The 13,937-nt window shown below is 51.6% G+C and overlaps 1 protein-coding gene across 1 annotated transcript in view; it reads right to left on the bottom strand.

Annotated features, from left to right (window-relative positions):
- The window catches only part of PCSK6 (proprotein convertase subtilisin/kexin type 6), a 34,263-nt gene that overhangs the window by 16,763 nt on the left and 3,563 nt on the right, over positions 1–13,937 (bottom strand). Inside the window, exons 2-7 of the mRNA XM_063412337.1 lie at positions 12,141–12,245; positions 7,397–7,507; positions 6,645–6,788; positions 6,017–6,093; positions 5,285–5,373; positions 2,015–2,187 (exon numbers count right to left, since the gene is read on the bottom strand). Of these exons, the coding sequence (XP_063268407.1) occupies positions 2,015–2,187; positions 5,285–5,373; positions 6,017–6,093; positions 6,645–6,788; positions 7,397–7,507; positions 12,141–12,245 (699 nt within the window). The remainder of the gene's footprint in view (positions 1–2,014; positions 2,188–5,284; positions 5,374–6,016; positions 6,094–6,644; positions 6,789–7,396; positions 7,508–12,140; positions 12,246–13,937) is intronic.

The raw sequence follows: 13,937 nt of genomic DNA, 5'->3' as shown, positions 1-13,937 counted from the left end.
AAGCGCCGCACCCACGGGACCCAAGAAAGGCTCAGACCTGCTCCAAACCCACATCCCCACGATGCCCAGGCAGGGCTGCACTGGGGGAAAGGGGATTTGGAGACAGCACGGTCACATGAGGACATGAACAGGTACATGAACATCACTACAACAGTGCACAGCTAACACCTGACAGCATTTCCTGGCAGAGCAAGAGCTCACCACATATTGCAGCTCCCTCAGATTGGAAAAATGCATTCTTTCCCTTTGCTCTCAAACAAGGAACAATCAAGATTTCTGTAAGCAGACCCCAAACATCCAGCTTCTTAATTTGCCATCCTCCTAAGCCAATGCAATGGCAGTGAGGAGCTCCTGGCTGCTATAAAACCTGAATCTGGGCATCATTTAAACCAGGGAATCCCTCCCCAGCCAAGCTGGGGCTGATCCAGCTCACCCCAGCAGCTCATGGGTTGGCTGTGGGATGCACAGCATCTCCTGCTTCCGCAGCACTGCAGGGCCTGGGTGTTTGCCCAACAGCACTCCATGAATGACCAGGATAAATATCCCCTCGTTAGCTCGGGAACTAATAAAGTGTGGCTGGAGGAACAAGAAACAAGATGATAAATTACCCCAGCGCAGTCCTATCGCTAATAGATAAAGGTTATTTTAATGTTTCCATTAAAAACTCAATTTTAAGGATTTATAACTCGGTTACAGCTGTTTGCTCGGGCTAAAGGTGGCGGTTAACTATCTGCTTGCAGCTTTCCTCGTTATTTAAGGAGATGGAGTTGGCAATAACGAGCTGTGCATGTGGGACAGTGGGTGCTGCAAACACGGGGTGGCAGTGGGCTGAGCGGGGTGTCCTCTGGGAAGCAAAAACAAGCATCCTAAGATAGTGGGGTTGTGCTAGGCGAGTACCCTGCTGCTGCCTGTTTGCTCCTGCATGGAAAAATAAGGTCTAAAAAGCAGCTTGTTCCCCGGTATTTACACGGCGTGAACTCCCCGGCACTTCAATGGATTCCTGGGCAGGCGCACCGCCCCAGCAGGAAATCAAGTAAACAGTGGGAAAAACGCCCCACCCTATTTTTAGATAAGAGGCCACCCCAAGCCCCGGCATGCTGCAGGAAGAGGCAGCAGAGAAAGGAGCGGTGGCAGGGGTTGAAGAGGGAGTTCACAGCCCAGCCCGGGGCTGCTGGCAATGGAACCCCATCCCCACAGTTTCTCTGGAGCACCCAGGGAACAACCACTGTGGAGCCCTGAGCCACTGCAACACTTACCCACAGTACCCACCAAGCTGCCAAAAAGGCCTTTTTCCCAATGCTTTTAGCCAATATTGGGCATTTTTTAAAAGTACCCAAAAAGGGAAGGGGCACAGGAAAGCCAGGGCATCCCCAGCAAGGATTGACAGCTGTCAATCATATGTGATGTCAGCTGAACTTTCTTACTGGAGGATCTCAAGGACAACAATCCATTGTCAGATCCGGTGGCAACACCCATGTCCCTCCCCAGCCATGACACAGCCACTTGCTGTGGGTGGAAAACCAGGGGAATGCTTGAGGTGACAGAGGCCCCTGGGAGAGGACACCAGGAGCCCAAGGAGCACGGAGCAGAGGGTTGGACATACTGGGGTTTGGGACACTGCTGTTTCTATCCACACCAGCATATAGGGGACATTTTGGGGTGCAAAGTTACCCCCCCAAGAACTGCCTTGGGTTTCTCATCCCAGCAGAGCTTTGCAACACAACCTGGGGCCTCCCTGCTCTGCCAGGGCTCTGCTGGCCGTGTCGAGGGGTCCCACCATCACCAGGCACCTCCCGCTGTCACCACCCTCAGCCGCCAAATCCACCGGAGCTCTTAGGGACGCTGGGGAAGACTAGGAAAAATTAGAGATGATTGGCTCCCCCCGCCCCAGCCCTAGTGCTGGCATTGCCTCAGGGGGCCGAGCTGCCCATCCCCAGACCCCGGGCCGGCCGTGGCCCTTCCCACGGGACAGGAGGAGGAGGGCGAGCGCGTCTGGGCGCTGTGGGATCCACACCTTTTTAATGCCTTGCTCAAAAGCCTGTTTGGCCAATAGACCAGGTCCATCAACTGTCTTCCCATCATCATCTGGCCCCCAGCTCGCGCTGTAAATGTCAATGTAATCGGGTCTGATGCCAAGCGACTTCGCTTCAACAACATCTGTTACATCTCCATCTAACATACGAATGCCTAAAAGCACAAAAACATCAGACATTAGGGCTTCATGGCGTGGATGACAGTGTGAGGATTGCAATCAAAGGGCTTTGTTAACGGCGGCGGAAACCACACGGCTCAGGCGCGCCTGGAATAGCTTCAGCCCGTGGCCCCGCATGCCAACGAGCCTGGCAGCAGGATGCTGGGGAGCTATGGGGGAAGTTTTCTGTGTTGCTTGGCTTCATGGCAAGTGATGGAGAAGGGGATGTTAAAACTCATTTCTCCTCCATTGGTGGGGAATGGATGGTGGTAGTGGTATTGCACTCCCCAGCAGCAAACCGCCACTAAAATCCTTTTTTCTCCCCTTTTGATTCCTTAGCTAGCATATTTCTCCACCTGGAAGATTTTGGTGTTTCCTGAACACTCATGCCCCCCAGCTTTAGGCACACTGGTGGGATGAAGCCTCTCCCTTGAGTGGGGATGACAGTGACCATCCCCAAATCCCATCATTGCCCAACTGATGCCAGCAGTTCCCTGGAGAGGGAGAAGCCCCAGGAAAAAAAACCAGGCTGTGGTTTGTATGGTCAAAATCAGAGCCAGGACCTCAACACATGATAGGACAACAATGCCACCTGGGATAACCAGGGTGCCAGCCAGGATGCTCACAGGCAGAGCCCACCAGCCACGGTGGGATGGGCTGAGGGATTGCTGCATGCCCCCAGCCTCCAATTGCTGCAATATAAGAGCACAACCTCCTCCGCTCTCATCACCCTTTCCCTCCTGGATTTTGTCTCCACACAGTGGGTAGAGGGTGCCAGGCACCCCAACAGGCTGCCCAGAAACAGCCCTTGCAGGAAAAGCAATGCTGAAAATTTCAGCATCATATTTTGTCAGCCAGGGAGAGTCTGGTTTACAAAAACGCATTTCCCCTTCCACATGTATTTTGTCTTAAAGCAAACAAAAGTGGGCAGATGTCATTCCAGCTGCAGCTGTGCTCTGGACACCAGTCAACTCAAATATCTCCTTCTGACGTTGTCCCTGACCAGCCAAAACCAAGCTTAGAAATGTAAAGTCAGGGAGCAGGGCTGTTCCCAAAAAATTCCTCTTTGTCAACAAGAAAACACAAGGAGAAGGGGCGAAAAGCCAAGCCCACTGTCTGAGCTGGACACGGCAAGGAAAACCAGCTGAGGAATGGCGTTTGTGCTTGCTGTATGTAGCTGTTTTCATCAGCAAGCCCCAAATCAGCCTAAAGTCAACCCAAAGCCTGCCCAGAGACAGCCACCCACAATGAGGAACTCCCTGGTCAAATAACGGGGAGCAGGAGGGAGCAGGGGTGGGTGCTGCAAAATAAATGAGCTTTGTGTCACACAGGGAGCAACACCGACCTCCAAAGCCAGAGTTCGAGGAGAGAGAAGAGGAGGAGGAATGGCAGGAGCCCTTTCCTTGAGCAGTGATGTGTTTTGCCCAGGGCACATGAAAAGCAATGCAAGAGCACTGAAGAGCAGCCAGTAAAATTAGATGGGAGCTCTCTGAGTGTGACAAATAGGCTTCCCCAACAAGTTGTGCTCATTAATCGCTGCTTTATTTGTGTAATCCATCTAAAATCACTCTCGCTGCAGCTATAACGTATTTTCCTCCACGATCCCAAACTTGATACGGCTCAGACTCTATTTTTCCCCTTTGCCTGCTCACGTTGTGGGAAGCCCCCAGCCTCCAACCCTCTGCCAGGTGCCTTGTCTCACTCAACACCTCCCCAGCACACCCCTGAGGCAAGGCACTCGTTAAAGGGAGCAAATTAAAATGAGACCCAGAGGTCGTCATAAAGTCAACAAGGAACGCTCGTCTCCACAGCTGCTGTAGAAAAAGGAGCATGAAGGGAATGGCCTGATCCTGCAGGATCCAATAAATCCCACCATGGGCTTTGCCTTGCTCTGCTGCTGCTTGCTGTGTGCTTGGAGATGGGTTTTTAGAGGCAAGAAGCCTCTAAGAAGCAAGAAGCCATCACACATGTAGGGGGCACAGAGATGGGATGGGTGTGCCATAGCCCTTACAGTCCTACCAGTCCACTCTTCACCCTCCCTGGGGTTATTTTCTTCCCTCTGGGGATTTTCCCAGCACAGACAACCACGGGAGGTACTTGGCCAAGAGCAAGATCCCTGTGGACACTGCTCCCATGCAGACACAACCCTAACAAAAGCTGTTTCCTGCACAGCCAGGATGAATAAGCCAAAAGAAGGAATTAAACCCCAAATCCTCCTGTGGGCACTTGGGTCCATGCTGCTGATGGTCACTTTTCCCAGCACTGGGGTGGTAGGAGGGACTGCAGGAAAAGCCCCTCTCCTGTTCCAGCCATGCCAGGAATGGGGCTGAAGGCTGAAAGGACCCAGCTCCAGGCATTTGTCCCTTACACATTTCCACCAGCCATGGAAGTGGGACACCACACTCCCACCCCAACTAGGACCCTCAACTCCCCAGGGCTGCCTGGGTTGGCCAGAACTGCCCCAGCTCAAACCAGCTCAGCTAATGCAAATTAACTCAGCAATGCTAATTAGCACTAGGATCCAATTTAGTGATAGAGATTCGTTTGCTCTCCACACATCATGTTATTTGAGGGGCTGTGCAGAAAATTCCCCTGTATATGCATCTCTGCCCCCCGCCCTTCTTGGTGTTTTTCCCCCTGTGGGTATTTTTGTGGCTCTCCCCAGGCCCCCTGCTCTGAGTGGCTCCTCAGCATCCCCTGATACCACAAACAAGTGACATCAGCTCTGAACCTCAGCCAGCACCACTGACCATAGCAAACACACCCACAGCAAGGACACAGCCCCCAAGAGCAGGTATGGACTTTTGGTGAAAACACCACATCCTCTATCCACATGCACCCTGACGGCAAGAATGCAGCCCAAGAAGAAAGTTTCCACCCTAAATAAATGGAGCCGGAGTCCCCTGCATGCCATATCACCCATCCTCCCCCAACACCCCTGGGCTCCCTGCAGCCAAGGCACCAAGGAGGAGACTCTCTCCTGGGGGAGAGCATCCCACCTCTCCCCCAGGAGCCTGTAGGTGTGAGCAGGGTGGCCCTGGTCCCTCAGGGGCATGGTGAAGGGCAGGGGAGCCACGGAGGCAGCAGCCTCACCTCCGATGCGGGCGTTGTAGGCGATGCCCACGATGCAGTAGGAGTTGTTCGCCGCCGCCGCCACCTCCCCTGCGCAGCGAGTGCCGTGCCTGCAAGGAGGAACCCCCATCAGCTGATGGCCCTGGCAAAGGATCCCCCCAGCCACACCCACCCAGCTCCCAAAACGGACTCCAAGGCTGGAGCAGAGGAAGAATCTGCCCTTCCCAAATCCCACACCAAGCGGGTGGAGGAAACTAATGCTGAAAGCCATTTGCTGTTTGCATTTTGCACCTAAATCCAATCTGCTGTTTGCATTTTACACCTTGATGCAACTTCCTCTTTGCATTTTGCACCTAAATGCGACTTCCTCTTTGCATCTTGCACCTCTGTGCAGGCTGCTCTTTGCATTCCTGTTTCTCTTCCACCTGTAACCATCCCACTTTAACCAAAGCCCAAAAAATGCACCCAAGCTTTGCCATCTCAGTCACCCATCCTGACTCATGTGGTTCAATCCCCAGCCAGGGCAGGGAACCCCCTGGTGCTGTATTGGGTGCTGCAGGATTAATTAGCAATTGGTGGGGTTGGCAGTGGCTGAACTTGCATTAAACAGAGGGACTCTGTGCAAAGCCCTTAACACAGCCTCCTCCACAGCACTGGGAATGGGGAAGGAGACCTGGAAGACCCTCCAGAGGGGACACCCACCCTCAGGGACACCCCCAGACCCCTTGTTCCATTACAATCATCATCACATACTTGTTCTCATTGCTGGCATCGTAGCGTGGAGTTGGGTCATGGTCATTCCCATTAACATCGTAGCTTGCAAGAGGGTCCTGAAAATATTAGATTCACCATTAGATTCAACTTACTAGGTGGCTGTGGTGGCCAGCAGCTGCCGTGATGGCCAGTGCAGGCAAGCAGGGCAGAAAATTACATTTTCCCCTTAGTTTCTGACTGTTTGCTCAGCATAAATAGTTTTAGGCTGCAGTCCTGCGTGTTTCCCAGGCGAAATATCCTGCTTCCTTAGGAACTGCTCCTCTGAACCCCAAATCCTGCTGGGTTCAGTGCTCCCCTCCCTCCCACTGTGGCCATGGGGAGCTTGAGCTGGGGCTGAACGAGTTCATGAAGGTTTTTGGCTCTGCCCTGGTGAGCACAGGGAGGAGGCTGCTTCCCAGACAGCTGCAAAGGGAGTTCCCCCCAAACCTCCTTATCTAAAAACCTCATTTCCTTCTTAAAAACATCTCAAGATTTTTTTTTTAAGAAAACCCTTTCCTCTAAATATGCCAATGCACAGACTTCAGCTGTGTTTACACACTGAAATTCTCCATAAATCAGTTCATGGTGAGGATCAGCCCCGGTCCATCCCACCCCTCCCCCAGCTCACATAGTTTTGCAGGAGGTCGGGGTGGTTCCTCTCTATGCCGTCATCCAGGATGGTGACCACCACGTTCTTGCCCGTGTAGCCCCTCTGCCAGGCTGCCAGGATGTTCATCTCCGACCTGCACCGACTGTTTTTATCACCGCAGTGCTATGGGGACAAACACAGCTGCAAAAGGGCTGCAACCCCATTCCAGCCCATCTAAGCAAACAGCCAGGCTGAGAGCCCGTTTAATCAACCAGAAAATATATTTACAACCCACCCCCTGCCATATAACTTGCAGATTTGTTATAACTTTACTCCACAGATCAAACCCATCCAGCAGCAGTTAATCCAGGCATTGCTATCTCCCTATTATTCTTTTCCTCTTCCATTTCAAGTACTATGGGCTCTTGGGTTTTGAAGTGCTCGCTTCCTTTCCGCCCTTAATTTTCAATGAATTTCCCTGTCAAATACAGATCGATGAAGCAGGCAGGAGAAAAATTATATTACAAATAGATGGCTGCAGCTCTGGGATGGGTAAAATACAGCAGTGCTGCTCCCAAGCCTTTGCTGTGCAGACCACGATGAGGGGCTGCTAACAAGGGTGAAACACTTCAAACCAGACTCTCAGGTGTATTAATTCACTATTTTAAAATCCTGCTGCCAAGTACATTTGATGCTATTATTTCATTACTGGCTGGGCTCAGCAAAGATTGATGATGCGTTTGCTTAGAAATAAATGATCCCCCATAAAGCAGTGACAGGGAGACACTCACCAGGTACCACATGTTGGGCCACACCGGGTCATTGAAGGGCAGGGCATGTGGCTCCCCTCGGACCTGCCTCTTCACCCTCCTCTTCACCTCCTGCTGCTGCAGCCAGTCCACCTGCAAGCAGAGACCTGGGTCAGCATCACCCATGGGCACTGAGCCTGGCATTGCCACTGAAGTGGGATGTGGGATGCAGAAGCAATGCCAGCCTCAGCCTGAACCCATCCCAGCATCACCTCACGCTCTGGCAAACCCCCATCTCCATGGCCAGAGCTGCTGTGGAGACAGCAGCTCCATCTGGAAGGAGACGGGATGGACAGACAGACAGACAGGGTGAGCTCAGCTCACTGTGCTGTCTCAGCCAGCCCAGATTCCTCTGCCGGTGCAGCAAAACCCCAAAGCACAAATAACATCGCTGCTGAGCGCGTGCCTGAACCCCCCGGCTCAGCAAAGCACAGAAGCACGCGCTGGAGTCCCGCTGGAGACAGACCACATATTTCAGTGTTTAGGCAAAGTTCTGGAGAACACTCAGGTGCTTGGCTTAGTTTTTGGGCTGATCCTTCCTGCTGGCTGGGAGGCAGCAGCTCAGCCCTGAGGCTGTTCCACCTGGCTCCGGGGCTGCTCATTCTTCGAGCTCCTCCCTCCTGATAAAATAATAAAAGCTGGGGGCTTTACCTGAGCACAACACGCTTTTCTCAAAAATACGTGATGGCCACACGTGGCTGTGGCAGATCTCAGGGGACAGGGCCAGCTCCACAAAAGTATCTTTGGCAGTGGCTGCATGTGAGGTGGCCTTGGAGCTGACCACTGTGACATTTGTTTGCTTTCCAGCAGGGCATGACACGCAGAGAGATCAAACGGGAAATGATCTGGAAAAGGCCATGATTGGGAAATGCTGGTGTTTGCCCACGGTGCTGTGGCTGGAGCTGCCTAAGGTGCTGCTTTGGAAGCAGTCACATCCCATCCCTATCAACATTAACCACCCCCCAGACCCTTTATTGCCACACAAAGGGCTTTCCTGCCTTCAGCATGGAGGCAAAACACAAGTTTAGTGAAAAAAGGTTATAAAAGTAATTTATAGACCAAATCTTTACAGATGTTCATGCTGGGGGAGAAAGGAGGCACCAGCCAATGAACTGTGAGGGCTGTGTGGCACATCCCTCCTTGCTGGACACTTTCTTTGTGATGGCTCTGGGTCTTTTGGGAGCTGCTCATGGGAATGTCTCTATTGTTGTGACTAAGGGTTTTTTTTAACAAAGGAATAAAAATACAAAGTGCAACTTTTGTTGAGCTCATTTATGTAAAACTGTCAGCTGAACTGAGTTCTCACAGAGTTTATTGCTTTGTGCCTCAGATGGAGGTGGATGTCAGAAACCCGACAGCTTCCAGCCTACAGCTTAGGTTTTAAACACGTATATATAATAAAGAAAAAAACACCATTGAAAGGGGAAAAAAATGTATTTCATAGAAAAATGATTTTCCACGCTGCCTTGGCTGCCGAGAGCGCACCACTTTGCTTACACAGTGATGGATTTAAACACTGGAAGCAAAAATATAACTTCATGGTCTAGTTAAAAAAAAATAAAAATACAATAGATAGAGGTTATGGCCCAAATAATGGGCTTTTTTCCTTAAAGCACCACTCCCTGGCAGCATTTCCATGAGTCTCACTGCCCAAGCTACAGCTAGCACCATTCCCTGCTGCTTTGCAGGATGCAGGAATGATGTCAAGGTGTGGGATTTGGGGGGGTTTGCCAGGAGCTGCCTCACAGGGATGTCTTCATCTCAATCAGGCTCCTGATCGACCCCAGCACTGCCAGCCGGGAGTCAATGGAGACATCATGTGTGGACAGAGAGAAATCAGCAGTTTAAGGACATCGATTTCAAGGAAGAGTTGATAAATCAGTGTGGCTGGCATGGGAAAATAGGCAAGCAGGAAGGAGTCTGGGACATCCCTGCAACAGCTCCTGCAGCTCATGAAAGTCAGATCAACTTCCATTGCTGATCCAGAGTGGGGGAAAGGCTTCTTGGAAATGTAAAAAGAACAGGAAAAGAAAGGATTTTTATTACTAGAAATGGCCCAAACTGTTGTAGTCCTGAGACCCAGGGCCCCTGCCCTACCCCTGCAAACCCTAATTATTGCAGAATCAGACTGGTTTGGGTTGCGGCGGGGGACCTTAAAGCTAATCTCATTCCAAAACTTCTGCCATGGATAGGGACACCTTCCACCAGACCAGGTTGCTCCAAGCCCCATCCAACCTGGCCTTGAACACTTCCAGGGATGGGACAGCCACAGCTTCTCTGGGTAACCTGTGCCAGGGCCTCACAGCCTTTGCAGCCAAGAATTTCTTCCTAGTATCTTGTCTTACCCTGCCCTCTGTCAGTGTGAAGCCATCTTCCCTTGTTGTGACACTCCAGGCCCTCATCCAAAGTCCCTCTCCAGCTCTCCTGGTACTTTTCTTTTAGGTACTGGCAGCAATTAGCAACAAGGAGGTGACTGTGAGTGGCACCAAAGGACCCCATGAGGAGGCAGCACAGGCAGCCCCAGGCTGGACCCTTCACCCTTGCTGGAAACAGAGCAGGAGCTTTTTATGTTTCCCCTCACTCTGAGATTTTCAGTGGATGAGGCCTGGATCTGGCTGGCCTGGGAGGCTCCACCAAACACAATAACCAGCACATGTGAGGGTGCAATTCCTTTTGCAGCTCCATAAGAGGGATAGTCTGACTTATCCCCGTGGGTGTGCAGGAGTTTAAGTGGAGAGCCAGGATAAACAAGATGGTTCCAGCACATGTTTGCCATAAAGCACAGCAAATGATTCAGATGGGATTGATTTTGCCGTGGGGCATGGCCAGAGGCACAGGGACAAGGCCATGGCATCCCCTGATGAGGATTAAGAGACTGGAGCAGCGAGGATGGAGGCTGAAGCACTGCATGGACCAACACGAGCATTCCAGTGAGCAAGGAAAAGTTTATGGCAATAAGAGCTGCAAATGGAGCCCTAAGAGGGGTGGCATAGTATGGTGTGACCCCACTCTGCATCCCACTGTCCCTCCCCAGCTCTCATCACCATGACCTGTCCCCAAAATTGCTGGATTTGCCACATTCTTCCTCCCTTTCCATCACCTCCACATCTCTTGGCTCATGTCAGCCCCAGAACAGCAGCCAGCTGCAGGGTCTCTTGGGGCAACAGAGCAGCTCAGCAGCACCGTGGTCACACAAGGACCAGGACCCTGACTGCTTCCCTGTGTGTTCTGGAGTCTCCCCTTTCCCAGAAGAGCTTGGCCATGGTACTCCTGCCCAGCCCATGCCACCGACCCCCAGAGCAAACAAATAACAGCACTGGAAACAATAGCCCCTGGAAGGCATGAACCACCCAACATCTGCAAACAACCGGATTGGCTGGTTCATCGGGATTTCTGCAAGATTTGTTTCCATCTTCCCTACTTCAGCTCCCGTCCTCCTGCCTCGAGGTGATGTTTTCCTGCATGCATGCTAAGCTGCTGCCATCCAAATGCATCGCTTAAACGATTTGTAAATGTAGATGGGAGAGGGGGAGAGACAAGACATGCCAACAGGTTTTAAACTGATAAGGAAGGATTAAGAGAACAGGAGTTAATTGCTCTAGCTTGGAGCCCACAGAGCAAGGTAAGGTAAAGGTTAATAGACTAAAAGCCAATTGATTTAGTTTGCATTATAACCAGACTCATTTAAATGGGGGTATTTCAAATGCAGAGAATTCGTCGTTTGCTGGGATGCCTATGCACCCCCCTGAGGGCGAACAGCTTTAATTAAAGCCCAGCACATTTCCAGGGCACCAGGCTCCCTTCGCTGAGGTTTCCCCGCTGGCAACGCAGCCACGCGTACGTCGCCTCCTCCTCCAAAATGTGCTACAGACCTTGTCCAAATATTTAACAGCAAATCTCTCCGGAAAGCCTGGGGAGGGCAGGGCTGCTGTGTGTGTCTGGAGAGAATAGGATGGGACGTGTAGTGCAGAGTGGGTTGAAGATGTCTTGGGAAAGAGCATCCCAAGGGTGTCTGAGCACCCCCAGGATGGCCGGGAATCACTGCAGGCACCAGCAGCTTGCTACAGCATGGGTACCTTCACCAAAATGGCTTTTTCTGCTTTTATGTCCCACTCTCCCCCCAAAAAACTCCCCATCATTAACCCTTCCCCTGCTCTGCACAAGTTACATCTCACAGTGCTCAAGGGGAGCTGGGGGAGGAAAGCCAAAGGGGAGCCCAAACCCTTCCCCACCACCCCAAACCCAGCTTGCCCAGGTCCCTCCTTGCCTCTTTCCCCCCCACTCCCCATTACTTTTGTCAATTCAGCTGCACTGAAAATCCCTTTGGATGCTTGCTCTAGGAAAAAAGCAATGCAGAGCTATTGCCAAGGATTTCACACATAGCAACCATTGAGGCAGCAAGTGTTGTGGCAACTGGATCAACACCCCGAGCATGCAACAGCCTTTCTGTCCTGGAAAGCTTTTCCCCCTTTTCTTCCTCCCGGCTTTCAGGCAGATGTTAGTGTTTAGTCACTTTTACGTATTTTTCACCACCGCTCTCCGTACCCGTGTCCAATGAGTCACTCGTGTGCACAGGGCTGTGGCCCAAGGGTAACATGTCATCCCAAGATGCTCCAGCTCACACTTGACCCAGATCAAGCCAACAACCTCCCCCAAGGACAGGTGGAGACAGGACATGCCACCACCCCACAGAGGCTGGGGAACACCAGGGTGCCCAGCCCCGTACCTTGGGGTCCATGCGGAGGAAGTTGTGCGGTCCCCGGCTGCTCAGCGTGGAGCGCTTAAATGTCTTGCTGTGGTGAAAGTGGTAGTAGTTTTCCAAGTTTCCAATCTGAAAAAAAAAAAGGTTGTTTGGGTTGGTTTTTTTTTTAAAGTCTGTTTTCCCGTGGCTGCACCCCCATTTTGTACTGGCAGCACTGGTGCAGCCGTGCCCTGCACCCCAAATCCCTCACTGACACACAGAGCTCCCGGGGCTCGGGAGGATGCAGGATGCTGGCACCAGCCCCGGTGCCACCACTGTGACAAACAGCCTTGGTGGTCGGACGCTGCACTGGCACAACAGAGCCCGGAAAACATTTTTATGAATTTTCACCCATTAAATGCATCTTTGAAAACTGCCTTTCATCAGCTCCCAAGCAGAAATAATGAGCTAAAAATGAGCTCAGCAGCTGCGGCACAGCCAGGGGAGCTGTGCCTCATCCTCCTGCCTTCTCCGCCCGACGCTCCGGCTTCGCCCCGGCTGCACACAAGGAGAGGTGATGCGATCCCTGCTCGCCCTGGGATGCTCCTGGGAAGCGTGGGATATAAATGTGCATAGCCTGGAGTGAGGGATGGCAGCACTTGCAGGAAAACACGGTGCCAGCCACACCACCCTGCCAAGCCCCGGGGTGGCTGCGCTTGCCTCCGGCCCTCTCCTCTCATCCTGGCATCTGGAGACACCACAATTCCTCTTTTTTAATCCCAAAAGCACGGATAGGATAAAGTCCTGGGGCTATGCAATGAATCGAGGGATCTCAGCCAGACACCAAATGTGAAACATCCCGCGGGGATTCACAGCCAGAGGGATGGGAATGACCCAAAAGCTGCAGTCACTGGTATGTGGCTCCCAGATCACATAATTTGGGTACAAATTGGGACTTTGCTATAAATTCACTTTTGCCTGAGTTTGGTTTTCCTTTTTTTCTCCCTGCCAAAAAAAGCCCACATTCCATGTCAGGAGCTGGATGTTGAGAGCCAATGACATTCCCTGTGCCTTGCTCACAGCACCAGAAAGGGCCATCCTCCAAGCATCCATCTGCAACCCATGAGGCAACATCTTTAAGACCATGTGTGACCCAGGGGCCAGGGTGACATTCCTGAGGCCAGACCAGGGCTGGTTGCAATGGAACAGCGGGGGACAAACAGGTTTGTCTGGATCATATGCTAAAGTAGATGACAACTACTCACATCTTTATCACACTTGATACCTTGAGATCAGTCAGTGTCTCTTAAGAGCATTAAATATTTAATTAGTCTTGCTCTGCCTTTTATGCCAGGATGTCATTTCACCAACTTTACTGCTGTTAGTGTGATTTTTATAATTTATTTCCACTCAAATTCATTTAAACCCTTCCTCTTTCCCCTTCACATTACAGCATAGCTGGGCATTTTCTTTAACATCCACAAAGAGGTTGCTCATTGCAATCTGCATTTGCCTTTTAAACCCATTCTTCAAATCCATTTGCATTTAAAAAAGAGAAGGAGGGTGCTTCAACCTCTCCATATTTTAGGGAAGCCTTGACAAGACCACCCTGCCTCTTGCTCACTCTGCCTGGAAATTGGAGTACAGGGCTTACCATAAAATCCTGCAATGGTTTGAGTTGGGATGGGATCTTAAAGATATCTAGTTCCAACCCCCTGCCACTGGCAGGGGCACCTTCACTAGACCAGCTTGCTCCAAGCTTCATCCAGCCCAGCTTGAAATAGGGATGGAGCATCCACAGCTTCTCTGAGCAACCTGTGCCAGTGCCTCACCATGCCCACA

This window comes from Prinia subflava, chromosome 15, assembly GCF_021018805.1.
Source record: "Prinia subflava isolate CZ2003 ecotype Zambia chromosome 15, Cam_Psub_1.2, whole genome shotgun sequence".
Classification (NCBI taxonomy): Eukaryota; Metazoa; Chordata; class Aves; order Passeriformes; family Cisticolidae; genus Prinia; species Prinia subflava.
The sequence above is the reverse complement of the archived record's forward strand: the minus strand, read 5'-3'. Positions and strand labels throughout refer to the sequence as shown.